This window comes from Apaloderma vittatum, unplaced genomic scaffold, assembly GCF_000703405.1.
Source record: "Apaloderma vittatum isolate BGI_N311 unplaced genomic scaffold, ASM70340v1 scaffold159, whole genome shotgun sequence".
Taxonomy (NCBI): Eukaryota; Metazoa; Chordata; class Aves; order Trogoniformes; family Trogonidae; genus Apaloderma; species Apaloderma vittatum.
Genome location: NW_009733314.1, coordinates 103,200 through 117,542, shown reverse-complemented (window position 1 = coordinate 117,542; position 14,343 = coordinate 103,200). Strand labels below are relative to the sequence as shown.

The following is a 14,343-nucleotide window of genomic DNA, read 5'->3' as shown; positions in this document are numbered from 1 at the left end:
CTGTGCAGTCACTGAAGCTGCTTCTCCTAACCAAAATCAAGAACCTAGCTATTAGATTCTTCCCTCAGTTCTCTCCTCCAAAGTGGTCCAATGGGATGGAGAAACAGTTTTGAGAGGTATAGTTCAGGATGTAAAAAGAAATTGGAGTGCTGAAACATCTTGTGTTCTCCGATCTTGAGATCTGATTCCCATCTGTCATTTTTACTACTTAGATAAAACATCAGCAGGATTATACTGGAGGGAAATAAGTGTCGTGGTTAATTAGAACCAGGTCCAGGTTGCCAGTGGAGTCAGCAGAGTGCCTGATGATGCAGATGATCTTTTTACATAGACTGTTACATTGACTTTATTAGGTGGAACTGCTTTAGTAAGGCTTATTTACAAGGGCTATTAGAGAAGATGTGCTGCCAACTACTTCTGAATCTAGTTCATCCAAAATCCACAAGAGAGATGCTCTAGAGCTAACAACAATTTCCCACTAACCTAGAAACAGATCATTATCTAAAGAAAGCTACCCTCAACTTTGCTGTGCATCAGCACCTTGCTTGCATATTCTTGATTAAATGGTTTACATCAGCACTTCCCAACAAAGAGTTTTCTTTCAGAAAGGTCATTGACTCTGAAAAGAGCAGAAAATAAAACCAAATAAATCTGGCAAATGAAGCCTATTAGTTACTTCTTCATGATATAATCTTAAGAGGATATAATTAAAAATTCAGTGCAACATGATGCCTTGGTTACTTAGGATTTTCTAACAGTATCTTCTCGTAAATAATATTCATAGGAAATAAAAATCAGATGCACAGAAAACAAGTAACATGCTGCATTTATAGGAAAGCTTGATTGAATGGGCAGTTGACTGAGTTTTGTGCCTGTTTCTAGTCTCTGTCTACTTGTAAAATCCAGCTGTGTTTTTCTTTTTTCCAATCAAACTGTACTACTGGCCAACATTTTAGGAAAAAAAAATACATATTTTGAAAGGCTAAACATTTCTGAGAGTGCTTTTTGAACAGAAATTTGGCAGTACCACACTGTTGACCTCAGCCCTTTTGCCCTACAGGCTTTGCTATTTTCTAGTTATATGACTAACAGGTTCATGTATATTCACAGCCATAAGATAGATGTGTTTATAACAACATGAATGTCATTGCCTCACTTACCTATCTAACTTTTACTCCCTATATTTTTATTGGAGGTGGATTTTAGGAATAGTGTTCTTCCTCTTCTGTATATCCATACAGACTATAGACTATTCAGAAACATATAAAGTGGTCCAAGTTACAACGGCTACAGCACTCGTCCTCCATACTGCGACCACGAAAGATCCAGCTCGGTTACCACACAGCATCCAGCACTTTCTAACAGTTACACCCTTAATCCTGATGCCTCTGGCACTTAACAACAATTTACTGTTTTACTGAAGTCTGCAGTTTCAGATTGCATGGGAAAGTGGGCATATTACCATGTTAAGGGTACACAGAAAGGGAAAAGGAAGAATGAGTCTGTTCAAGACAAACTGTTTCAGGAACTGCAGAACTTTTTCTTGTGTGTATGTCTCACCTCTCTTCTTGTTTCTGCTGCAATAGTCTCCTGTTTGCATATCTCCTTACCTATCTCAAACCAGCCACCACCATCTTCCTTCCTGTGGATAATTCTCTAACAGAAGAATTTATCCTTCCTGTGCAAGTCACCAATCTGGGCCTCCTTTGATGAGAATCTCCATCAAGCTTGTAAGAACACGGTATTTTGAGATTCTGAGTCCCCTTTTTTTTTTTGTAAAGTGATCAATGGCAGGTGAAAGGAAAAACAAATGGCATGACTGCATGAAGCCATGCATTGTCACAAAACCAGTTTGAAAATTTTATATTTAAAGACACACTAACTACCTATGCTGATGTACATTGGTTTACAAATGAGACAAGATAAATGAAAGTTCAGGTTGCCATCACACTTAAGAGCACTAAATAACAGGCAGTTAGAAGGATAATTAAAACCAACAAAAGTTAGTTCCAATTTGGTTTGCATTAAATTAACATAGCTAATTTATCTGTGGCTGCTGAAGACTAAACTGCAAATCAAATTCTCCAGTTAATACACTTGTCTGGTTCTGCCCACTGGTAAGGGAGCGGACTGAAAGATTAATCTTAGCAGATTCTCTGTCCAAACCACTATTCCTTTCTGTCTCCACCCCAGTGACAGCTAAGATAAAGTTAACCTTCATCAACTTAATCTTTCATAGGAGAGCAGGACATTCTCTGGAAAGATATCCTCAGGAATTGCCTTTTCCATTAGATTTTGAGTGTTATTCTCTTCAAAAACCTGAGCAGAAATCGAAATAAGGCTGAGTGTCCTGACTGAAGATTAGCGTAACATATGATTTATGTGTGTATGAGGATTAAAAAAAAGTTATTCAGAGCTACTGTATAAACTCCTTTTTACTGCATTCTAGTCAGTGGTAATTTTTTATTTTACTGTGTATTATTTGAATCTTGTGGATGCATTCGTAGTATTAAACTAAATATTTCAAAGACCATTCTTTGGCACAGAGGCCAACTGGCAATGAACAGTCCATGTCCATGCTATTCAGTGATTTTACATCTAAAATAGCGTGCTTATATACAAACTGTCTACTAAGAATGATTCCTGGCCCAAGGCAGCTCCCAAAACATGCCTAGAAATTTTTCTGGAGTGCTAACTGGCCATGATAAAAACCATGTTAAAGGCTCTTCTAATCAGTAAGATTTGAGTTCAAATGCCCAGGAACATTCTCTGGAAGTGTTTAATCTTCTTGAACAGACATAATCTTTACTTTTAAACTCAAGATGTTGGTGTTTGGGATGGGGTTATGAGTAGCATGTATTTATATAACTTACCATCAGAATCCGACACTGCTGGCTCGGATGCTTGAGATACCATGGAGCCGTCTTCTGGTCTTTCTGCCAAATTATCTCCTTGCAATCTAAATAGTGAAAAAAATGGACAGAAAATATTTGCAATTATATTCCATAGATAAGACACAGAAGAGTATTATCTCTTGACTACATACCCTACTCAACATTGTCTCATTAAAAGAATAGATTTTCTGAAAAGACAACATCCACGGTTCAATCATATCATCCCAGATGGTCTAGTAATCAAAACTAGCTTCTAAGAAACAGTAAACTGAATCCCATTTTATGTATTTTTCTAAGACTTATTTCAACAACAGTGGGGTCTGGTAGTATCATGAACACGAAACTGAAAGTCTCCTTCACTTCAAAAATATTTTAATTGAACAGGACTGTACTGAATGTCAAGTGTTAGCAGTGGAGGGGCTGCAGGGTTGGTGGTGGTAAGGAGAGGCTAGGCCTGCCGTGTGCTGGACACAGAAGGTTCCATCCAGCGCCAGAAGATGCATGGCAGGACACAGCTGAGTCCTTCGGTCAAAACGGTGGTGCCTTGGAGAAAACATAGTTAAAGAGGAGCAAATAATGCCACACAGGCAGAAGAGCAGGGAACAGAAAGAGTGAGAAGCACCAGAGAAAACACCAAGGTCGGAAGAGGAGGTGCTCCATGCTCCAGAGCAGACAGACCCCTGCCACCCGTGGTGAGGTACATTTCAGAGCCAGTATCTACTACAGTCTGTGGAGCACCCACACCAGGTCGGGGGGATATGCCCTGGAGAGAGTGCGGCCTGTGGAGAACCCATATGCAGGTTTCTTTCCTGAAGGATTGCAGCCCATGCAGAGAGCCCACACTGGAGCAGGTGAAAACTGTGAGGAGGGGTAGAGAGGACCCATTACAGGCTGACTATGACCCCCTCCACATTCCCTGTCCCCTCTGCACTCTTCAGGCAGTTGGGGAGGCATCTGCAGTGACAGAGTGAAGTTGGGTCTGTGAAAGGGAGCAAGAAAGGGGTGGTTTTAATGTTTCTCGTTACCCAGATCCATTTTAATTGGTGATGAATTAAATTAATTTTCTCCAAGTCAAGTCTGTCTTGCCCATAACAGTAACTGGTAAGAAATTTCCCAGTTTCTATCTCAACCCCCAAGCTTTTTCATCCTATTTTCTCACCTCGTCCTGCTGAGGACAGCAAGAGAGAGAGGAGCTGTGTGGAGGGTTGGCCCTTAGCCAACATTAACTCACCACAGGGAAATACATGCAAGAATACTTCCTCCTCCTTCATTAATTTCTAAAAGAAAAATACAGTGATTACGGCAAGCTTCATCTCCAGGCTTTCCGCCTGCATCAGCTGGCTGCAATGCCCTGACAGCAATTTACAAAAGTAGTTCTCATATCTGCTCTTTTAAATGAGCGCCTCAAGAGTCCCACCATCCTTCTTCAGGCACTTATGAATCCTGAGTACAAATTCTGCTCTGAAGAAATGGTTTGTAGCTCTTAACACAATATCACTGCCATTTACATAAAGGTTATCTTACCTTGAATTTATTCAGACTTGAAAAGAATAAAAAAATATGCAATTCAATTTTACAAAGTCCAGGAATCATAAAAATGCATTGAAGTAAAACCTTAGGGAAAGAAATATGTTATCTTTTAGAAAAAAAAGTTCCTTTCACTCTGCATTCTCACTCTCTGCTGTTGCTTTGTACTACACTTTGAAAAAACTTTTGAAACCAAGCAGAACCCCCATATCTGCCTTATCTGAATTTCACAGTTTATAACTTTCACAGTTATTTAACATACCTGGATCTTAAGTAGTCTAAATGTTTGTACCTTCTCAAAACGATTCCCCCACACCCCCTTAATTACCTTATTTCCTTTTATTGTCCCTGGGATGGTTTACTTATGATGGAAAGCTCAATGTAAATTCAAAATTACTCTTACCCCTTACCCGAGGAGGCAGTTCCACAGAATACAAAACTCCCCAAGGCCACAAAAGTTGTAAAATTAGAAGCTATAAACCTAATTTTGACAATTACTTCTGTGAATACTTCATAGCTCTATACCTCATTTGTAACGCTCTAGTTACCAATTCTTTAAAAGTCTAGTTTGTCAAACAGGCTCTTCTAAAGATGACAGTCAAACAGAAGCAAATAACTGTGTACTATTATGATAAAGATATTCAAATAGGAAGAAAATAAAGTGCAAACGAAATAATCATGTGAAAAAAGAAGATCTCAAAAATCATATAATTTTCCTTTGCATTAAAATTGACCTGTTCTCCTTCATTGCATACATACATATGTTTACTGCAAGCACAAATAGTATTGCTCACCAAAGGAATTCTGTTACTTGGATTATTCTGATTTCTTCTTCAGTAGTAATATTATTCATAAGACACCTCCACATTAAAATGAAAACACTTAAAAATTCTTAAGTAATAGATTATAAAGGAACACACATCTAGAAGATCTTTTGAATGCTTCAGAAGCTCATTACACAATCAGAAAAGTATTTTCTCATCTGTCCTCGCCTATGCTGTTTTCTTCCTTGGCTCATTCTTGCTGAATGTCTTCCAAGAAAAGTACGCTGCACCATGCTGCAAGCATCATTAATGCCGGAAGGCCAAAGCTATGAGATCCATTTTTCTGGTCCCTGATACTACAGCAGCATTTTCATCTCCAACTGTTTTAAACTCCAAGGTAGACTTGCTTCACCAGATACCAGAGAGAAATTCCCTTAGCAAAAATAGGTAAAATGAAGAACAAAATATTGTGTTGCAACTTCTCATACACTGCTTTGGAAAAGGCGATTATAAAAAGTGCAATGTACAGGAACATCATATCATTGTTTGCAAAACAATCTAAAATTAGTTGAGTTTTTCCAGACTGGTGGCTACCTTTGAAAATCTTGGTTATTCTCAATGTGTGCTCTTAAAAAAAACAAGCCAAACCAAAACAACCAACCAACCAACCAGTCAAGTTACCTAGAAATTATTATCTTACTAATACTTTATGGATTATATCAGTTATTAACCAAAACATTATTTCAGCTATTAATGTTTTAAATGAGATTCTAAACTTGATACCTGATAGCCAACATTTTTTTCCATATACCTTGTGTTTACAGTGTGATCTTTTCCTTAGAAGCCATTGTTTCCATTACATTCAACCATCTGCATGTTGGAGCTTGAAGAGCTACAAAGGCAAACAGCTTCCAAGCAAGTCTTTCAATTTCCTTTGACCCAAAAATGCATTCTGCACAACTTGTTCCAAGAAAACTGCCCAGGACTTTAAGACCAAAGACATTCTGAATAAATTCTACAGGATGGGTGCAGCAGCATTTACACCAGGTCTGTCACTACAAACAAGCTTGTGGGTGTGTGAAACATAGTCGTACTGTCAGTATGATTTAGAAAATATTATACTATAAGAGTATACAAAAAGGGGACAAAATTTCACCTACATTTCTTGAATGAGTCACAGCATAATAAAATCCTATATTGCCTCATTAGAGGAAGGAAGTTGCAAATAGGAAATAAAATTACAGATTTTTTTTTTCATCCACAATCTTTTTTTGGGTCTAAAAGTTAATCCATCTTAAATTTTCACTGTAAAAGCAAAAAATTACTTCAGCATGCACAAAGGTGATACAAAACCAATACTTCATTTTTCATTCATTAACACATTTATCTAAATGGATTATTCTAATGTTTAAAATCATGACCATGTTAAGTGCATTTTCGTTAGGGTGTTTTGCTTTCTTAAAACATAGATAGTTGGAGAACAGGGCATGTCATCAAGATGAGCATATTTCAATTTGATATTTCAGTAGAAGTAATTTATTTTACCAGATGAAAAAATACTAAAATGAAACTATTATATGAATCCTAGATGCTAAATTGAAATGAAAATGAGGTTAACTCTGTGATTTACATCACATAACCTCTCACCAATGAGGCTGTGTGAAATAACCTACATAAAACCCCATTCTGACTAATCTGACAAGTTCTTTTTGAACATCTTCAGTATTTCGCTGGCAATTTTTGAGTGCTGGATAACACCTCAAAACACACTGTTCTATGATATCACAATTCCCAACAGTCTTAATGAAACACTTGTAAAACCCTATAATCACAGAGCTGGAAAAGAACTCACTCATTGATTTCATCGTGCAGGCAGTGCAAGAAGCAATACCCTAGAGAAGTATCAGATACTAGTTCCTTCTCTAGTTCCATTTGCTGCAAAAGCAAATGAAATAAAGCAGACTAATGGCCATAAACATTTCAAGTTATTTCCATTTTCAAGATGACAGAATGTTCCCGGGGAATTTTACATGGATTAAATATGCAGCACATAAGTATCTGAAACATGAATTTAGTGACAGGGACATTGTATACCATGCAGGTGTGTGAAGGATTCAGTGCAGATCCACAATTCCTGCCTGGTAGATGAGCTCTCTCTGGAAGAGACTGATAAAGTCTCAAGCTTCTCTTGTGCCTGACCTTTCAGAAAGACCTATTCTAGCACTCTTGAGCTTTTCTGATGGCACAACTTAATGAAGAAACGCCTCATGGACTAACTTGATTTTCCTTCATAGCAACCTCCTCATCCTCCTATTCTGTTTTCAAAGCCAAAAACACTCCCATAGCAATCCAATCATTACTATCGGGAGAAAACACTGAGTGAATCTTGATTTTACTTCTAGCATTACTAGCAGCTGAGAATAAACTGGCACAGTATGTGCAGTCATTCTGCAAGATCAGCTTTGCTTTGAGCTTGAATGGTCATCTAGCATATTGTGTTTCTAGATTCTACTGTCTGTTTGAATCAGATTATAGAGTCAATTTCTTCCAAGTATTTGGATAAAGCAAAGGATATTCTGTTAGTACTAAAGAAGGAGTGAATGAGTAGTATGAATGAATACATGCTGTCACACTGATTTTCAAGTCAACAGTGAGATTTCCATAGCAGCAACATATTCCTCTCCAGATGACTTTGAAAAAAAAATAGTTTGTTAAATTTACCAGTAATTCCTTTGGTTGTTTTAACATATGCTACTTAATTACACCAGAAATATTACAGTTGGAGCTATCTACATACATTTATTTAAATACAGCTATATATAAGTAGACACAGGAAAGGACCCTTACATAGGAAGGTCTGTTTTGCAGTATGCAAATCTTTGAAGTGATACCTGTTTTTTGATAACACAGTTCACTGAGACATTTTTTAGCAATCATTTTCTTCTAATCAAACCGATATTACTTAGGCAGACTGTGTGGTGAAACTTGCCATTACTACTATCGCAAAGTTAGTCCTTCCCAAACCTTGACATAATTGACAAGAAAATAAATGCAGACAGTATCTAAAGTCCAGTTGAGTTTATCACTACTCTTTCTTGTCATTACACGTCCTAGCTCTTTTTGTGTCTTGGCTTCAAAACCCTCTGATATCCATCAATATCCTATTTACATGAGCTATTAAAAAGACAGCTTCCTGACATGACGATAACTGCTGCTTCAGAAAGATGTTAGATTGATGAGTTCAACTTAGAAGCTGGACAGGAAAAGACAAGATGATCCTGCAAAACAACTTCTTACATGAATCCAAACCCCATCTAACAGCATCCTAAAATGATTAATTATAGTGAGTACCTAATGAAGTTTGGGTATGGTGGGGATGGAAGGAGAGAATAGTGTTCAGTGAGCTGTGATTTCTCCACTTGTACCACACATAAAACAATGTAGTGGCCCTCATACAGCTGCAGATTTTACAGACACTAGAATGCTGGAATTAAACTATATCATTGGGAAATTTCTGTGCCAAAAAAAATACTAAACAGGAGAGGAAATTCGCCTTTATAGGAATTTGATTGTTCACTCACAGATAGAAGACTTGGGATTATATTTAGATAAATAGTGTTCTGAAATAGTCTTCCGGAAATATGCCACTTAATTAACCAAATTCCCATTCTATTCCTTCCAAAAATAAATCAAAAAAAACCCAACACCAAAGCCAAAGATAAAAAGGATTATAATTCTTGGACGAACTCTCCCTTAATCCCCAAACAACTACAGGCAAGAGTTATATAATTACTGTGTACATGGCAGGCCTTGAAATTCTTGTACCTGATTACAGGACGTTTTTTAAACATAGGAAATTGGAGCTGGATAAATTTGCTCAGATTCTCATGCTACTCGGAGGTGAACAACAACAGAAACTTTGAAAATCTACTTGAGAAGAAATCTTGAAAACCTGCTATTTCAGAATAAAACAAATACTTCTGATAGCTTTTTGGTAATAAAAATTTCTCCAGGGATTCTAAGTCAGTAAAGGGCATTCCCTGAGGAGGAAGTAGGAAATTACAGGTTTGAGAGTTGCAGCTCCAGCAATTCTCTCTGTTCTGTCCTGTGTCAGCTAAATTTTGTTGAATCTGGATAATTTCTGTAAAACATTTTGGTTTCTGTGAATCATTATTTCCTAAAGAACATATATTTCATCGGAAAATTCCTGATCTGCTTTGCTGAAGACTGTGATGACTTCTTTTAAATAAACACGTTGAGGCATAGGGGAATGGTCAACAAAGAATCCTTAAATCTTTCCTTAAAAAGAGCAGTAAAACTGTTCTTACATTCACCCAAGATCAGTGTAGATTTTTATGGCAACAACTGCAAATAAAAGTTCTCAACTCTGAAAAAGAGAGGCAGTGTCATGTTTGTATTAGAATCTTAATTACAGAGATATTGGTTTGTTGAATCACTGATTTTGTTTAAATTATTTCACAGTAGGTTAACTATGCTCTTGAAAACCTCCTACAAATACTTCAGTGATTTACAGTTAGTTTCTTTATGAAGTAGTTACTAATTTGGATCAAAAACTATAATACACATTTTGTAAGATTAACAAAAACTTATTAAAAAATAGAACAATGATGTTTCTTTGGCAACCAAAAGGAATTTGAGTCACAGATGAGCAGAAGGAAAATCGGACTTTTTTTCTTTCAAATAATCTCCTTCCTTCCTCTAATTTAAAACACTACATCTAAACCTAACATCTCTCTCTGATACCACTGTAATACTGAATTATAATTCCCCTACAACAAATACATAATTCCAGGGGAGTTACAACAACAGAAACCAGGCAACAAAAGCTCTGAAAGCCCCCACAATGCTTTTAGGTGACATCGAATGTTTTCTTGCACCTTTCCCTAGCAACCTCAACATCACACCAGTAACAGTACACCAAGTTTTCTAATAATTTGTCCTGAGTTGTCTATAATATGATGTTTGTTCTCAAACATACTGATCCAAATTCTGATCTCATGTACCTTGACTTACTGTCTCCAGTAAGTTCTGCAGTCCTTTATACTCATGTAAAATCCAAAGCTTCCCTAGCAGGGGACGCCAGGAATTTCTGACCTATTCTAATACTGATGTCTTTTACAAAAATAAAAATGTTAAAACTGTGCCAGCAAAATTCTTAGTGTATTCACAGGTACAGAGACAAAATTATGTCAGTTTTACAGTATAGACAATGCCAGTTAATATAATGGTAAAGTACATTAAATAAATACTATTAAAAAGCATACAGGGAGAAGTACACTTTCGCTGGTAAAACTCTCCCTCTGCTTTAGCCATATATTCTATCTTTCTAATGAAGATTAGATTTTAAAAGGAGTTTATAAAGAATTCAGATCGCTAAGCTATACAAGAAAAATGTTTTAGATCTACAGGGTCAAACAACTGAGGACTGTGAATTCAGTGAATAATGACAGCAGCTGGCACACCTCTCAAGTCTGAAGCAATAATGGGAAAAATCTGCAGCATGTCACCTTGTTATATTAAAAAAATTAGTGTCATAGCTTCTGTTTTCACCATAGACTAAAACGTAGGAAGCATCTGTACTGAAAAGAAATAAAGCATGAGGATTATCCCGCAGAACATTACCCAGGAAGGCAGACACGTTCAAATTAAAACGTAAGACTACCTGAATAAATACAGATATTTAACAAAATGTCTGAATAAAATGCAAGAATATAAACTTAGTGACATATTCAGCATGCTTCCCAACAGAGATTTATAATTCTTTTAAGTCCATTTTAAAGAAGTGGTGCAAAGCTCTCAGGCAGGAGTATGTTGTTAGTACCTTTAGTTCTACTTACATGAGATGTACAGCATTCATATTTTTTGAGTATCACCCCGATCTATGGTACAGTTAATCTAAAATAAGTTCATTCTCACTGATACTATTCTGATGAGTTTTTCTCTTTTTCACTCACTTTCTTAAAGACACTGTTTCTCAGTGCTCACACTCTAAAACACAGCAATGATTTAAAAATTCGTAAGAATGTAGTTAAAAATAGATTTTGGTTGAAGTCCATTCTTTTTCTGAAAATTAAAAGCATTATTTTCCAGTCACTCTTGATGATCTTTGTGGAAAGTTTCCATGTTGCCAATAAGTAATTCACAGCCATATTGTTTTCAGCTGGTAAAACTAGAATATCTACTTAGTGAGCAAAACTTACACATTGGCACAGCCTGCAAAATAACCTTTTCTGTGTGCTGTTTGGCTTTTCAAAATGTCTGAATGCAGGTCTTTGTGCATTTAAATAAGTACACTCTACAGCTATTTCTGAGGCAAACCAAAAGTGGAAATATAATTCCCAGAGTAAGGAATCCATAAAGAGACTGAATTATCTAATCCTTTTACAAGATGGGAATTAAAGCCATTCTTATGGCAATCTTTTATCTGCTGCTGGCTTCAAATCATTATCTCACAGGAGAAAAATTACAGTCTTTGTCAGTCTTTTCAGATTTTTTCTTTCTTCCCCTGTGAACCATTTTTTCTTGGCCTTGTGAAAGAGTTTCGTGTGTGTGTGTGTGTGTGTGTGAATGTGTGTCTTCAAGAGCTATATTAAACAGTTATCCAGAGCCTCAAGTTATGACCAACAAGCTTCCCCAAGCCCATGATCTCCCCGCTTCCTCCCTATATCATTTGCATCCAGCAGCAACTGCTATTGCTGATATACATCACAGAGTAGCACCAAACAGAAAGAATTAGCTTGCAAAGCACACATCAAAGAGAGCAAGGGAAAAGAAGGGGGAAAGGCTTGGGAAAGCACTTGTCTTTTTAAATTATCAAGGGGGTTAAACGTGTTCAGTAGGAGAAAAAAAAAAGAGATACACTCTCTATTAAACTGAGAGACTGTACAATAACCTTCAGGACTAGACAAAGTAACATTAATTTAATTTTCAAATATGCTCCTACTGTTTTCATTATTACAAATCAAGACTGGTACATTCAAAAGAACTAAAAAGTCCTTTCAGTCTACTCTTCTTAGACTTTCTCAGCATTTTTAGAATTTCTCAGCATTTTAAATCTTTACAAGTGTAGGAACCTCCTCATATCAGTTCTATCTTTTTACCACCAGACTAAGATTTTAAAAAAATATAGCTACTGTTGGACAATAATTGTTAGAAAAGTTTGTTCTTCTTTCACAACTAAAAACAGATACTAATTCCTTGTCACTAAAGTTACAGTGGGGCTATCTCCAGATCACGTTTCCAAAATCAGTGCTATGATGAGAACAGTATGTTAGTATATAAGATGCAATTACATGCAAATTGTATGTACCTAGTGTTCAAATTTCAAGTCTATTTCACTAATATCCACTATCTTTTTTTCAGAATTCTTCCATTTATCTTATGCTGACTGACCGTTATTTATGTTAAAACCAAGAAGTCTGCCCTACATGTCCAGCCTTTAGGGAAATAGCAGCTGTTAAATCAAACTCAGAGGGAAATGCTTCGTCTCTGAAAATACTGCATAATGCAAGTACATAGACAGACACTGTTCCTTTTAAAGAGATATATGATTCATTTGAAAATATGAGTTGCTTCACAGCTTACATATTTTTTGATAACAGATGATGGTTTTATTATCACAGTATTTTGCAGGACTTCTGATAGGTCTGAAATGATTGCTTGGTGAGCTTATCCGGTGGGAAATTCTGGTAAAAAATGGGGAGGAAAGAAGTCTCATCCTCCTGGGATTTCTCCCTGAGCACTTGTTATAAATCTCCTGTCTTATATTTTTCCCTTTCCAAGCCACAGTTAAGATTATGAAAATAAAAAGACTTTGGCCATTGTTTTAAAACAGACATTCATTAAGAGTTTGCCATAAAACTAATCAAGGTTTGAGATTAAAAATTATAGTATCTTGTGCATTTTAGAGGTCAAACTTAGATCCATGAACTCAAAAAATTATTTGAAATCACACAGATATTATCTATTTTTTGTACAGTAAGATACTGAAAAAACCCCATGAGTTGGTATGGCAAGCCAGTGTGTTATTCTGACAACTTAGCAAATCACCCTGTTCTCTGTCTCTGATAACCACTAGGACCAATAAAAACACTGATTTATTTTTTTCTCTAGTGCTTTTCCTATCTTTTTGAAAGAGCAAGTAAGATACCAGAATGGTATATCACTTCAGAGAAGATAAAGTAATTTATTTTAGCTGTATTTAACAAACACAAAATCAAAAGAAGACAATGAAGACACTATTGTCATGATTTATGCATCAAAGCTGGGGAAATCAATCACTGCCCAGATTCAACTCAGTCAAAAAAAATAAAAGAAGATTTTTTCACTTTTTTTTTGCCACATTGTTTTCCATTTTCCTGTAATTCTTTTCATTTTTCTACCTTATAATAAGCTTTAAGTAGCAAAAGGAGAAATATGGGCTTTATGCACAATTTTCCAAAATGAAAATGATTTTTAAAAGTTTTAACGTGCTACTATATAGACTTTCATCTGCTTGTTTGCCACTATTAAAAGGAAAAAGACGCAAATAAAACGTCTAGAAGTCTCTCCCCCTCTACTCTGCCCTGGTGAGGCCACATCTGGAATATTGTGTCCAGTTCTGGGCCCCTCAGCTCAAGAGAGACAGGGAACTGCTGGAGAGAGTCCAGTGCAGAGCCACAAAGATGATGAAGGGAGTGGAACATCTCCCTTTTGAGGAAAGGCTGAAGGAGCTGGGTCTCTTTAGCTTGGAGAAGGGGACGCTGAGGGGTGACCTCATAAATGTTTATAAATACGTTAAGGGGGAGTGTCAGGAGGACGGAGCCAGGCTCTTCTCAGTAATGTCCAATGACAGGACAAGGGGTAATGGATACAAGCTGGAATATAGGAGGTTCCACAAAAATATTAGAAAAAACTTTTTCACTGTGAAGGTGATAGAGCACTGGCACAGGCTGCCCAGGGACGTTGTGGAGTCTCCTTCTCTGGAGACATTCAAAACCCACCTGGATGTGTTCCTGTGTGGCCTACTGTAGGTGAGCCTGCTCTGGCGGGGGGGCTGGACTAGATGATCGTTTGAGGTCCCTTCCAACCCCTGACATTCTGTGATTCTGTGACCTAGCACAAACAAACGTGAGAAAAATTCATGTATTTGAAACAGA

At 36.8% G+C, this 14,343-nt stretch overlaps 1 protein-coding gene across 1 annotated transcript in view; it reads right to left on the bottom strand.

Moving 5' to 3' along the window:
- LOC104278736 (chromosome unknown open reading frame, human C8orf34) overlaps positions 1–14,343 on the bottom strand; it is a gene marked incomplete at its 3' end in the record, with an annotated part of 127,386 nt that overhangs the window by 24,552 nt on the left and 88,491 nt on the right. Inside the window, exon 9 of the mRNA XM_009875810.1 lies at positions 2,874–2,959. Within this exon, the coding sequence (XP_009874112.1) occupies positions 2,874–2,959 (86 nt within the window). The remainder of the gene's footprint in view (positions 1–2,873; positions 2,960–14,343) is intronic.